The sequence below is a fragment of the Pollicipes pollicipes genome, unplaced genomic scaffold (genome assembly GCF_011947565.3).
Source record: "Pollicipes pollicipes isolate AB1234 unplaced genomic scaffold, Ppol_2.1 Scaffold_6052;HRSCAF=7182_pilon_pilon_pilon, whole genome shotgun sequence".
NCBI classification, from domain to species: Eukaryota; Metazoa; Arthropoda; class Thecostraca; order Pollicipedomorpha; family Pollicipedidae; genus Pollicipes; species Pollicipes pollicipes.
In genome coordinates, this window is record NW_023596805.1 from 21,087,648 (window position 1) to 21,101,699 (window position 14,052).

The following is a 14,052-nucleotide window of genomic DNA, read 5'->3' on the forward strand; positions in this document are numbered from 1 at the left end:
TTCATTGCTAATCATGCTAAACATAAAACAACTTCTTAACAGCAAATTGCAAGTACTAAAGGCTTGAAGGATTAATAGAACTAATCATGTAAGGACTAACAAATCTTTGATCCAAAGACCCCAAAAATAAACAAAGCATTGATATATACTGTTTAACGCAGTCATGCCCAAATGTGCTTCCCGTCCTCGCTGATGCACACTTGAAGACAGTTTTGTCTAACAGTTTGACTTAATAGCTGCAATATCTGTAGTTGAACGGACTTCATGAGGGTGGATATAAAAAACACAATTTGTTCATATCTCTGCATGGTTGGCTCGTAAGCGTGGACTTTCAAATGTGCAGTGAGAGCAAGAGAAAAGCCACCGCGATTAGCGCCGTGTGCGGGTCTGGCTACAGCTCCGGGCTATTGTTACAACTAAGATGAAAACGCAAATATTTGTATTCGTGGCATGAGCCAGCATGGTAGATGAAGAGAGTAGGCTATGCCATTTGTTGGTTTTGTCTTCCTCAGACAAGATCTCATAATTGCCAGATAGCCCTGAGCTTATTGCCGTGTCCTAGCTCTTTTCAAGGTTTGTACATACCGCAGTGGCAATTCTCTCGGTAGATGCTGTTGTGTGATGGCAACATGACGTCACCCAGTAACCTTGCCTGAGGCGCTTCAACTCTCTCGGCACGTGCGCAACGTAACACTTCACCTCCTCCCGGCAGGTACGGCCCAATACCAGTGCAGCATCTGCAGTCGCTGGTACACCAAACAGTGCTCGCTGGTGTTCCACATGCAGAAGCACCAGGGCCTGAGCACGTGCCCCGTGTGTGGCCGTGTGTGCAGCATGGTGCGCAACTTGCGCCGCCACATGTACACGGTGCACAAGATGTCCGCCGGCCAGGTATCCTCCCTACCGCGTCCGGGTGAACGAGAGGTCGCAGGGAGGTGGCCGGAGGCCGGCACTGCCAGAATCACCGATCAGTACGAGGCGTCACTGGGCGATAGATGAAGCTCTTCACTGGCTGATGACGTCATAGACACCCACCCAAGGTTTGGGGGTGAGGGGTGGGGGATGTCGGGGTGACACCCGCACAAGGTTTTGCAGGGCAGAGAAGTTGTTTGATGCTAGTGGTGCATGGGCGTGGCCAGTCAATGACTGGTTCGGACTGACCATTTACCGTCTTCTGCGATGTTCTCGACGCTTTTGGTTCTTATGTGCGCGTTCTGCATGTGTGCGTAGTGAGAACTGCTTGTATTTGTAGGTTCTATATCACATTTCGTTTGACGACTTATTCACTAACCGCATCCGCAGCCTGCCAAGTGTCGTATCTGGGATGTTAGCTGCATTACAATTTGAGTTACGCTGTTCGAGCCTTTGTGGTTGTTCATATTTAGTTAGTTGCATAGGAACTTCCACGCAAATCCCACCATCCCCGGTGCGTGGTGAAATATTGCTGAACTGGTGACAAGAGAGATGAAATATTATCATGTTAGTGCGGTCACGCTGTTCATTTGTTAAAGGCAATGTTTCATATTTTAAAATATGGAAGCAAGCATCAGATGTGATGAAACCAGCTCACTTATAACGACAGGTAAAACTTTTGAGTGGAAAATACTTCTCTAGACAGAACGATTCTGTCTAAATTATCGTAATCAAACCATGACGCACTAAGGAGCATATACAGAGAACTGTGCTCTCTATAACAGTCTTCCACTTGAAAAACATGCCAAACGTTATATGTGAGCTTGTTTGATCATATCTTGTTTTTTTCATATCTTCAACCGTGAAATATTCACTTTAAGAGCCAGTGTGAGATTGTAGGACTATCTTCCGTGAACCCTCCTGAGATAGCTGAATATGGACCAATGAACGCACGAGCCAGCAGGGGGGCTTTCTGCTATCGGGTGGTGTCCGGTCCGATCCTTCGGGTCGTCAAACACCATAATCCTCGATCGGAATTGTCGTTGTTTGCAATCTGACAGAGGTCCAAGTCTAAGCATGCTGCCCACACAACCACTGATATCGTCATCCGCGTAATCTTCAGCACACAAGCATTGGACTCGCTCGGCTGCTTCGACGCCTCGTTGAAGCAGTTTGCGTCAGCTTTTTCAATCGACAGACTTGCCTAATAGCGCTTAAAATCAACCCTAACGCGGTTCACATCATGCTTCACAAATAATCTTCTGCGCGCACTTGCGAGAAAACTACAGGCGTGGGCTTTGCGCGAGACACTATACATGAGTTTTGCGTGAATAAACCATACTGGCACACTTCCGCAAGACTGCGTTGTCCTAGCGAGCCGAAAATGTTCCGGCCGTGGTGACGCATGGTGGCAAAGTTGTCTGACTCCATCACTGGCTCATTTAATTCATTGGTCCGATTTCTGTATAGCTCTATGATTCCGAGGTTGCTCTGGATTGTGAAATGGTCATTTCCTGGAGCTCAGGTCACCGTGTCATGCGTCTTGTTCTCGCCGTTCATGACTTGTTTGGCAGGCGCAGACGCCGTGGACGGTTAGATTGGTGGTCTTTCTTCATCTAAACTACTGAAGCACAGCTTGGGAGGCGTCCAGCCACGCCGCATCGCAGTGCCCATGGGTTTCGCCCATGCCATTGCTGGCATCTTTCGCATCGGCCATCAGCGTGCCGACATGTCCGCGGCTCTGCTCCCACCGGGCAAACCTCGTCGGTGTCGACTCTGTTGTAACTATAGCTGCCCTCAGTTAATCCGAGGCCGTGCCTGTGGCGGCATCGACTGGATCTTGTCTCGGTGTGTCACCGTCACGTAGGAGGAACGCGGCCTCGTGCTCCTGCAGCCACTGGGTCCCACTGACGCACACATGCAACTCCCGATACTCGGCGTTCAGCGTGTACGCGAATACGGGGAACAGACACGTTGTGCAGTGGCGCTGCACCCCGTGGGGCGCGTCAATCAAGTGGCGTAAGAGCTGCGCCAGTTTTGTGTACCGCCCCAAGGGGCATAAGAGCCGCGCCAGTTGTAACCGCTTGCGCTTCGTGTTACATTCGTAACAGCACAGCAGCCGCTGTTGCGGAGTCGTCACCGCCTCACCCTCCAACCGCGCCGGTTCCTTGCTGAAGTCGACCCGCGCAAGCTTGTCCGACACGTAGCAGCTGTGCCACGTGCGCCTCCTTCCCTGGCGGCTAAACCGGACGGCTGGCAGCCGGCAGAGTCGGCAGCGGGCCTCCAGGCCGTGGCCAGAGCTGAGCGCGTGCTTTACACACTCATCCCACGCCTGACTCACCTGCTGGCAGGTGAGGCAGGTGAGAGGGCGAACCTTCTCCATCAGGTTGGAACGTTCCCAAGTCTCGCCAAGCAGGCGGGGGGAAGGCGCCTGCGCCTCATCCCTAAAATTAAAAGAGTGGCGACGGCTTCCACCGTCATCGTCGTCCTCCTCGTCAGGAGGTGCCCTGCTGCTGGCGGCGAAGTTGCCTCTCACGTAGACAGTTGTAAGTGCTCCAGTGGTGCACACATCACGTATGATCTCTTCTGCGGCGGCCATTCTGGCAGGGCGGGTCTGCTTGGTGACCTGGGTTGATTGTCCCGAAGGGTTGATCACATCCGATCTGAAGGGAGAGAACACGTGAAATAATAGCTAACGAATTAAATAGATTGCTGGACACCTCTGACTACTACTGTTGCGCACCGTCCCTCAGATCAACACGTCATGCATACATACATGCGTACATACATGCGTACACACACGTGCAGAAAGAAAGAAAAAAAGAGAGAAGAGAGAAAAAAGACCAAAAGAGAGAGAAATGGAGAGAAGTAGGGAGGCAAAGAAAGAAAGGGAAAGAGTGGAAAAAAGGAAGAGAAAAGGAAAGAGAAAAACAGATAGCTAGCTGAGCTAGCTGGCTGAGATTTGGCAAAGTTTAGTTCAGTATCAGCAGTATTGTGTTTGCTGCTTCACAAATGCACAAATGCACGTGCACATGCACATGCACACACGCGCGCGCACACGCATATCCCCACACGCACACACACACACACACACACACACACACACACACACACACACACACACACACACACACACACACACACACACACACAACACACACAATACACACACAAACACACACAACACACACACACACACACACACACACACACACACACACACACACAATAGCATGAAAAATGGATACAAATGCCCAGTAGCAGGTTTGTAGCTTCAACCTACAAAATGCGGTGCAGCGAACAATACCTGTTCTGTGACCTATTACCACTCAGCTCTCTCAGGTCTCAGCTATAAGGCTGGCATATTCTACCATGCACCTATGACCCAGGAACGGTGTCATCGATGGCGGAAAAAGGACTTTGAAACATTTGTATTTTCTCTCACATACTTGCTTTTCTTTTTCTGAAACAAACACAATACTGTCATCCAGTTAAATAAGTACGCTCGCATACGAAGCCAGAACACAGCACATCTGGAAGTGACAGCAGAGTTATCGTCATATATGACTTGTACTGAATTAACACACCAAATACTAAATTATCACGATACATCTCAAACTAGACGAACTATGCTAGCGCCACGCACATCTAAGCACTTTAACGACATCTCAAATAGGTCTCACTAAGGCTGACCCGATATAGATTTGCTTGCATGAATTCCACATCTTTTATGCCACGAATGTTATACTGAGAAGACAGAAAAGTTCGATAACAAGTTAAATACAGCTCTCTTACCAAAGTTGTTCCTTCTATCGCCGTTGACGAAACAGGCGGACTTCAGTGGCGCACGTCAGACCTCGCGTCACTCGCCACGCCATCTGACCTCGAAGCAAAAGGGCTCACTTATCTACACTAACGGCCGCGCAGCGGGGCGGCGCCACTTGCCGGTAGTCCTTGTCGCTGCACCATCTATCTTCCCTGTTCGGGTGCCATCTTCGTAGCACCCAGACGCAACCGTTGTGCACGCAACAAGGGGTACGCATCCCATCCAGCTAAATAGAAAACTACACCCCTGGTCCCAAATCAAGTATATCTAGCTCAGCAAAAGCCTAGGTGGGTATCACATTGCCCCAGAATCTGTCCCTTAGATAAGTAGGATAGTACCCTGGCTAGAAGATGGATACACTAGCTACTATGCCCCAGATGCTCCTATTTATATTAATGTGGCTTGCATGACGCTTAAATAATAATTTACTTTAACGTGCCCCGGCGAATTGTTCAACAGATGCACAACATTTTAAGCGTTGGCTTCTATCAGCCTTAATTGAGACTCACACCTCTACTATAGAATGTCAATATCAACGACTTTTATCAGCTCGATTGCTTAAAAAAATACAGCAGGCGTGAGCATAGACTTAGGAAGGAAGCACTTACTTAGAAAGCCAGAGTATTTAAGAATTGCAGGCAGCCAATTTAATGATTTTGGCAATCACTGAGACCAGCTAGAGCATGGTGTTAACTGTCATCTGTTGCCAAAGAATGCCCTTTAGTGCCAGTTGTGAATACAGTGCAAATTCACCTGGGTTGTTTTGTCCTCACTACAAGCCATGATTTGAGAATTTTTGATCTCTTCCCTAAGAACCAAAACCAAATTTCAGATGCTGACCCCAACCCATTAGTTATATAGCATACAGTGTGGACTTCACTACAATGACCTTGACCTTTGGCAATCTGCGCCTGTTAGGTGCAAGCCAAGTGGAACCACATGTAGGAACCACATGCGCCTGTCAGGTGCAAGCCAAATGGAACCACATGTAGGTAACATTATTTCCATTAGGCGGTACTAGCCTGCTGCAGCGATCAAGTCAGATTTGTTGACAGCTTAACATGGGATTGCAGTTCTTCTTGCAATAGCAATAAGCTAGCATATCTTGACCTACGACCTTAGGTCGGGTCAAAGGTCACCAAAAAGACAAAAACAAACGAAATAGGTTTGCAGGTAAACCCATGTTCGGAGCCTATGGCATCAATCATCCTAAAATCTTCACCAATTGATGTGCCATAGTCGATATCCCATCCTTTCCAGACCACGGTGACTTTGGGTCTGGTCAAAGGTTTCCATGTTCTGGACTGAATAGGATATTGACTATGGCGCATCGATTGGTGAAAGTTTTATGGTGATCGGTGCGTTAGGCGCGAAGAATGGGTTTCCTGCAAACCTATTTTTCCGGTTTCTGTATTATTGGTTACTTTTGACCTGATCCAAGGCCACCACATTCTGAAAAGGATAGGCTATTGACGAAGCGGCATCGAATGATGAAGATTTCATGTCAATCGGTGTCACAGGCTCGGGGCGTGGATCTGTCAACAGGTTTGGTCGGCCGTTTGGGCCAAGGCCCTAGAACAGATAGTGAATAGTAAATATCGGTCATTATTTCATCTGGAAACACGTTAAGTCAATGCTTGCACACGTCGTTACCTTTACTGCAAATACTCGCGAATACTTATACGCGGCATAAGGGCGGTACGACCAACCTGATGCTTCAAAAGGTTATGCCTGCCATTACTTGCACTGCAAAACACATAATTATTGGTTGCCCACATCTCTTCTACTGCAAATATGTATACGCAACGTTAGTGCTGCATGATAAAACTTATGCTTAAGTAATACAAAACTGTCACCATTTTTATTGCAAAAGTATAGGATTTTTAAGTGAAATAACCATTTTACGACCATTCGGTGCAGGTCAAAGCCCTGCCCTTTTTAAAACCTAATGCACTCTATTTTCTGGGCTTTATGCCCGCGAAAATATGCAGACTTTTCGGGTAGTGTATTTCAAGGTCACCTTGGTATCCATTACGTCAGAATAAGGCCATTCAAATATCATGTCGTTCGTCAAACCATGAGGCGATCAATGCCGAGAAAGAAACAATGGTCAAGTCGTTTATACCTGGCGTTCGTGAGCAATATTTTTAGACAAACAGTCGACATTTGGTTCGCAATCAGTGTTGTTCAAAGTACAATAACGCAATGAAACAACGACGCATTGAAGGGCATGCTTGCCAAATAGACTAATTTTGCTGTTTACAACAGCCCTTTCCACTTAAAATTATGCTGATAGTTATAAGTGAGCTACTTTCATCATATCGGAATAATTGCAGGAACAATAATGCGTTGTGACCTTGAAAAAGAACGTTGTAGTGTGATTGCACACAGCCAAATGTTCCCACGTGTCCAATCCCTTCGGAATTTGTTAGGCTTAATCTGTGGTACAAGCAGTGTTATAATTTGTAGATTATGTTCTGTATCGTATTGCACAAATATCGCATATAGCTATGGGCCGAAGAAATAATGTCGCTCATAGGTGAAGACAAGGTAAAGTTTCTACAGTAGACATAATGACAGACGCAAGTTTTTTAGGGCATAAACTTTTCATTAATTTTCCAGTTTTCTTGCGCACCACCAATGCCACATTTGACCATTTGCAGCAGAAGTAACATCACGTCTAAGTAAAGACTTGTATAAGGCTTTGCTGTAAACATAATGGCTGGTAAGTGTTTTTGCAACGTAATCTGTGTCGTGAAGTTCCACGTCGTGTATGAGTTTTTACGGTAGAAGTAATGTCGCGTATAAGTAAGGACTGCGTACATCTTTGCTGCACAAGCAATGGCGGGTATAAGTTTTTGCGGCATAAGTTCTGTTGTGTAGCACTCATTTCATGCATGACTTTTTGCAATATAAGCACTTTGGGGTATAAGTAAAGACTGTGTAATTTTTTCAGTTGGCATTAAGATGTGTATAAGTTTTTGAAGCACACAGTTTGTCGGGCAGCAATCGCGTGGTGTCGAAGTCCTTGCAGTAGAAGTAATGCCGCGTATAAGTGGAGTCTGTACAAGTTTCTGCAGTAGAAGTTCAGTCGCGTATAAATGAAATAGAGTCTGTGTAAAAGTTACTGCTATAGAAGTAATGTCACGTGTGGCTAATATCGTAGCACTCCTGCCAGTAGAAGTTTTTGCCGTAGCATTAATGTCGTGACACGATCATCAGGGACGGAAGGCACAAGCCCTCGAAGGGCAGCGAAGAAAAGTATTTGATCAAAGCTGATATGAGATAGCCTGTTGTGGTATTTTCATTGGAGCGGCTCCTGGTGGCTCAAAAGACCTCTTAAACCCTATTGGATATAACCACGGCGGCCACGGTAACCTGTCTCTGAGTCCAGGGCGGCTAAAAAGTGAGGTTTTCTGTATCGATGTTGCCAATGCAGACAACTGTGTCCGTCACTGCAATTACGTTGCATTTTCTTATATTCCTCCTGCGCTACCGGTATAACACCAGCTTCTCCAGACATTATGCCGGTCGGCCACAGTAGAGCACACGAATTCTTCTTAACTTGGTTCGTGCCCTCTCGTTTAGAGCCAACAGCAGACACAGCCACCACTCTGCTTGTGATAACCAACTGGCAGCATTCCATCCGCTCACAATAAGACGTTTGGAAAGATGAACTTCGGGCTGGCCAGGCACCTGCCGCGTGCCAGAATCGCCACTTGGTGGCCAGACCGCATTGGTGACCCGTGCGGGCTCCACCCGACAGCTCCCCCTCCCCACCCTCCCACGCTCTCCACCGTCCACCGGCAGCAGACCCGCCCCGTCACGTGGCACGCCAGGCTCGCCTGCGCCGCGGTCACGTGACCGGCCCGGCCCGTTGGATCCGCGCCGTTCTCAGGCCTGGCTCGGCGTCACGTGACCCCCGTGACCCCGTGTGACCCGGCCGGAGCGCAGCCGACGGCTGGCTTGCCCCGCTCTGGGTCAAACGGGTGGGTTCATTCGCCCCGGCTGCTCCCCCCCCCCCCCCCCTCCATACCCAAGCGCAGAAGTCAGCAAGAAATGGCAGCAGTTTGCCATCGAGCCACCGTCTGGTCAGAACAGCTGGCGGCGCAAGGTAGGAACCTCGTTACGGTTTGCGATGCTTTGGCTAGGACAGCACGGTACTGGAATGCGAAATATTGATTTTGATCGACACGATTATTTTGAGTCGTACCCTGCCAGGCTCACAGAGAGCACGCACGTTGCGTAGCTTTACCTTTCAAAAAATGCATACCATATATGTCCATTGAGTCAACATGAATAGAATAGTTATCAGATCAGGGAATACAGTCAATCAACGCATACCAAATTTGCTTTGAAGACAGTTGGGCTCATCGTACCATCTCATTCAGGAGTCGCTAGCTGCGACATTTCCTACTTTGCCATCGATGTGCATATCAAGAACATCCCAATATGCCGGGGTCGCCAGTCCCTGGGTTCGCGAGCACCGTGGCAGAGCTCGGCAACGACAACTTCCTCCTACCGCTTACCGCCTACCGCTTACCGCCTACCGCTGTTTACGGCTGCTGTGCGGCTTGCACAACGCACCGGCCCAGCTCCTGAGGAAGGCAAGCTCATCTAGTCGACATCTGCATGATTACCCGACCCGTTGTCCGCCGACGCCAGAGTCCAGACCGACGTCAGTGTCCAGACCGACGTCAGTGTCCAGACCGGCACCAATGTCCAGACCGACGTCAGTGTCCAGACCGACGTCAGTGTCCAGACCGGCACCAATGTCCAGACCGACGTCAGTGTCCAGACCGACGTCAGTGTCCAGACCGGCACCAATGTCCAGACCGACGTCAGTGTCCAGACCGACGTCAGTGTCCAGACCGGCACCAATGTCCAGACCGACGCCAGAGTCCAGACCGACGTCAGTGTCCAGACCGGCACCAATGTCCAGACCGACGCCAGAGTCCAGACCGACGTCAGTGTCCAGACCGGCACCAATGTCCAGACCGACGTCAGTGTCCAGACCGACGTCAGTGTCCAGACCGACGTCAGTGTCCAGACCGACGTCAGTGTCCAGACCGGCACCAATGTCCAGACCGACGTCAGTGTCCAGACCGACGTCAGTGTGCAGACCGACGTCAGTGTCCAGACTGACGTCAGTGTCCAGACCGACGTCAGTGTCCAGACCGACGTCAGTGTCCAGACCGACGTCAGTGTCCAGACCGGCACCAATGTCCAGACCGACGTCAGTGTCCAGACCGACGTCAGTGTCCAGACCGACGTCAGTGTCCAGACCGGCACCAATGTCCAGACCGACCCCGCCAGGTCACCACCCGACCTCTGCGGCGCCCGACTCTGTTCCGCGCCGACCGGACTCCGCTCCGCGCCGACCGGACTCCAGCCGCCAAACAGCGCGCGGTGCGACGCCGAGCTTCCTGTTTTGTCGAGCTGCTTCGCCGCCGATCACAACAGCAATCACACGGGTAACGCTGTGGCTGGCGAGGCCGGTAGGCCGCGTGAGAGCCCGCCTGATCCAGGCGAGGCCGCTGTGGCTGGTGAGGCCGGTAGGCTGCGCGAGACCCCGCTTGATCCAGGCGAGGCCGCTGCAGCTGGCGAGGCCGGTAGGATGCGCGAGAGCCCGCCTAATCCAGGCGAGGAGCTGCGGTTCAACGCGGCTCTGGAGGCGGCATGTGTGCTGCTGGACATTACTGCCCAAACGGACGGGTCGTACTTTTGACGGCCACTGCCCGCTTTGGAAAACACCCTGGAGGCTGCTTAGGTCCATCTTGTAATGAGCCAGCTGTGTGTCCCCTGTAATGACGCTATGTTTTTCAAAATATTTCTGGCATCGCCTCCCACCTCGTGTGCCATTCCCGGCGCCCCAATCACTGCGAACCGGATCGACGTGGACGGCGCGGGGCGGCGCGCACACTGCCCCGCCGCCTGCCCTTCGCCCGCCCCGGGCAGGCTGAGCTCGCCTGCCCGGGGTAGTTCTCATGACCGCGGGACGGCCGTGATATATGACTCGAGGAGACTCACAGGTCCCCGGCGAAAGACGCAGCCAGTCGGAGCCTCCCCCTTCACAACGCACGCCGAGCAGACCCAGTGAACTAATCGGGGCGATGTGTCCAGGCGGCTACGGGGAGTGGGGAGGAAGGGGGGGGGGGGGGGCGCTGCCTCTTTTTATCCAGAGACCGGAAGCAAACGTCCAGTGAGAGCTTGCGCATGCCACGTTTTTGTTGAGCACTTGTTCTGATTGTCTCCGGCTTTGATATATGCAGGGCACGTTCACGCGGAAGACCCGTCGTTCAGCCGCTATGTCGGCCCGCCGTGTGCCGTTTCGTCACTCACTCGCCTATCCCGGTGTCGCGTGCTGTAATCACCAGCCCCATAGCCCGGATGCTAATTGTGCTAATGACAGGGGGACGGAAGTGTTGCAAGCCGTTTTGGGTCTCTTGCGAAGTTGTGAACGGGACTCGGCTGCGAATGGCCCCGAAAGCTTGTTCTCAGAACTTCAGGCAGCGGGGCTTGATGGCATCATTGGGTGCTCTTGTGCTGCGATGCGTGTTATAACACGCCGAGCGCACCCACGCCTGACCATGCAGCAGCACCTTGTCCTAAGCCACCGTGCGGAGCTCCCATGGGTCCTGGTTCAGACGGAGGCCAGAGCACCGTCTTCAGAGCCAGCGCCTGGTGACGGCGAGCACCGTGCTCAGGGTGGCAAACGGTGCGCCCTCTCGTGAGAGGGAGCACTGTGTTCAGACGTGCCCGGCACTGGAGCACGCCGCTCTGGAGATGAGTGCGTCGGCGGCGCGTGCCGGCAGTGTCACGGCGCGCGACGTGACGCTGTGGAAGCCGTGACGCCGCCGACCGGGGCTTTGTATGACGCATCTGGCCCGAGATCGAACAGCGGGGCGCCCCACTGAGGTCAATCTAGGTCAAGGTCAAGCGGGTCCGTCAGCTGTTAATGTACGGAATTTGGACTGGAACACAGCAGATAAAGTTGCAGCTTTTGACCGGATCATGGGTTGACTGATTAGCGTTGTTTACACATAATGGAAACTTGTGTTCCGTATGTAGAACTGATTGGACCAGCTGTGCAAATCACCATACATGCGGACCACGATTGGCACGGACTTTCAAAAAATTTCCAACCGAGCTCGGATCATACTAAAATTTTGAGTATCAGCCTAAAAAGAGACCATTTTGCTCATGTGTGTTGTGTTTACCGTTTCAAATCAAACTTTTAATTTTTCCACATTAATGCAAATATTTGCACGCGTTTTTTTCTGTATGCCGGCATGGACCAAACTCTATTTAAGGTATGAGATGACTGTTGGTTTACGAGAGCCTAGATTCGTATACGTACGCTTTTACAAGCCCTTGAACGTTATATATATATATATATATATATATATATATATATATATATATGTGTGTGTGTGTGTGTGTGTGTGTGTGTGTGTGTGCGTGTGTGTGCGCGTGCGCGTGTATGCGCGTGTGGGTGTGTGTACGCATGCGCGTGCGTGGGCATGTATGGGTCTGTGTGTAGAGCTCTGTTGTCCGGAGTGCAGGGATTCCGTTACAGACGCAGCAATCCTAGGCGCGTGCTCGTAAGCCAGCTTGTTTTTTTTCGAAATCCGCACTGGGGCTCGTCGTTGGCCTTCTGAACCATTGTCGTGCGAGAGCAAGGACATGGAAGCGTCGCATCGCGTTTTTCCCTTGCCGACGTGTAAACGGACGTGTACAGGCTGACGACAGACCCGGCAGGCGGTAGGATGCGTGCCCTGCATCGAACGTCCCCGCACGATCCGAGACGTACCGTTGGCACCGAGGCTCGGGTCTGTTTGCTCTAACATAGGGGGGGGGGGGGGGGGGGGTTCAGGTGAGGCTGGCTATGCCGCTGTGTGCCGACCACGGGCATCACGAAATATTTGCAGTAAATATTCGCAGACGCTTTTTTGACTTCGTGAGTGCAGCTGCCTTGTACAGTTTTGCCAACACCGCTCAGCGCAATACAGAAGCCAATGCGTTCTAACTGCCCCGTGGCACAGAGCAATCACGGGGTCGCCAGCACACGTCCGCCTGCAGTTAGCGTAACCCAACACGACGCTTGCAGACTGGCGTCCGGTGCGTGACGTCAGAGCGGAAGGCGCGGAGGCGGCGACTGGATGAGGCTGTTTTCCCTCCTTCGACAAGGGCGCCGGCACAACGGAAGATCAAGGCCAGCAAAAGCGCGTGGGCGGGTGAAAGGAGCGCTGTTCGTGTGAAGCAGCGCGTCGGGTCGCATGCACAGACTTTTTGGAAGTCAGCCGAGCATCCTTGGGTCATTAGCGGTTAATGTTTCCTTGGATTGTCTTGACTCCCCTGCGAACCACCAGCCTTGCTTGACAAAGTTTACAGACGTTCTTGATGGCATGTTCATGTGTGACTGCTGTTTTTTTTGTCAACGAGTATGAAAATATTTCAAGATTTTTTTCAAGATTGCGCTGATGTCTATTCCCGCTCCCGCCTGCCTTATTTCATCAATGGAATGCATCCCTCAGCGATACGAATCATGGGCAACATGCCGCGCCAACTACCAGTTTCTAAATCGATGCTGATGTGAATTACATGACAGCGATGTATTGTATATGATAAGCAAATAGTGCTTGCTATTTTACATACGCATATTATGTGCTGGCATTATGGGAAACCGCAATGAAAAATATGGTGAGTCCGGACATAGCTAGGACAACATGATGAGCTGAACAACAAAACTACTGGATGAGTTGATGAAAAGGTAGAACAAAGTTCCGCTGAAAACTCATCATCTAGAAACCGTAGCTTCACAAACACCTTTACTCTCGTCCGGATTCCCCAGTTTCCAAAACGCAAAACGACGGCTAGGAGGGGAAGGGAATGCAACTGCGTGCCATTTCTAAACTCGGAATGGTAGAGCCTCAAGAGAAAGAGGTCGTGGATGAGCCTCAGTAGGATTTCGCGATTCGTTAAGACCTTCGCTCCGTTGGATAGCTGATCGCCCCACTAGGTGCACTCAAATGTCGATGTTTCCCAAAAAGAGCCTCAAGCTTTTCATACCAGTGTTTACGAAACCACGTGACCAAGCAACATCAAACACGTACATACTCATTCCTTGCGCAATTTGCGAGATATGGGTATGTTTTTGCTGTGTTTTGAGCAAATCGATAATGCCTGGCCTCCGTAAATGCCACACTGTCGTGTACGTCGCTGGTGATTGGCTGACTCATAAGTGACGTAGCGTCGCTCGGCTGCGGCGCCAAGCGCGATCACGGCTGGCGCGCATGACAGGAACGGAAGCC

General features: G+C 50.9%; 1 protein-coding gene and 1 long non-coding RNA gene across 2 annotated transcripts; both read right to left on the reverse strand.

Moving 5' to 3' along the window:
- Positions 1–3,178: 3,178 nt before the first annotated feature.
- LOC119104810 (uncharacterized) lies at positions 3,179–4,776 on the reverse strand. The gene is made up of 3 exons (XR_005094988.1): positions 4,708–4,776; positions 4,362–4,375; positions 3,179–3,575 (listed from the first exon to the last, which is right to left on the reverse strand). It is a non-coding gene; the product is annotated as an uncharacterized LOC119104810 (long non-coding RNA).
- A 4,598-nt stretch (positions 4,777–9,374) lies between these two features.
- On the reverse strand, positions 9,375–12,404 carry LOC119104341 (putative uncharacterized protein YER190C-A). The gene is made up of 3 exons (XM_037228037.1): positions 12,376–12,404; positions 10,258–10,338; positions 9,375–9,879 (listed from the first exon to the last, which is right to left on the reverse strand). The coding sequence occupies exons 1-3, from the start codon at positions 12,402–12,404 to the stop codon at positions 9,375–9,377; spliced, it is 615 nt and encodes a 204-aa protein (XP_037083932.1).
- Positions 12,405–14,052: the final 1,648 nt, after the last annotated feature.

Coding starts and splice junctions, on each gene's coding strand:
- LOC119104341 (XM_037228037.1), bottom strand. CDS start 12,404: ATGGTTCAGAAGGCCAACGACGAGCCCCA. Junction 10,339..12,375: donor AAGGCCAACGACGAGCCCCA/GTGCGGATTTCG, acceptor CGGCCTCGCCAG/CTGCAGCGGCCTCGCCTGGA. Junction 9,880..10,257: donor AGCGGCCTCGCCTGGATCAG/GCGGGCTCTCAC, acceptor CACTGACGTCAG/TCTGGACACTGACGTCGGTC.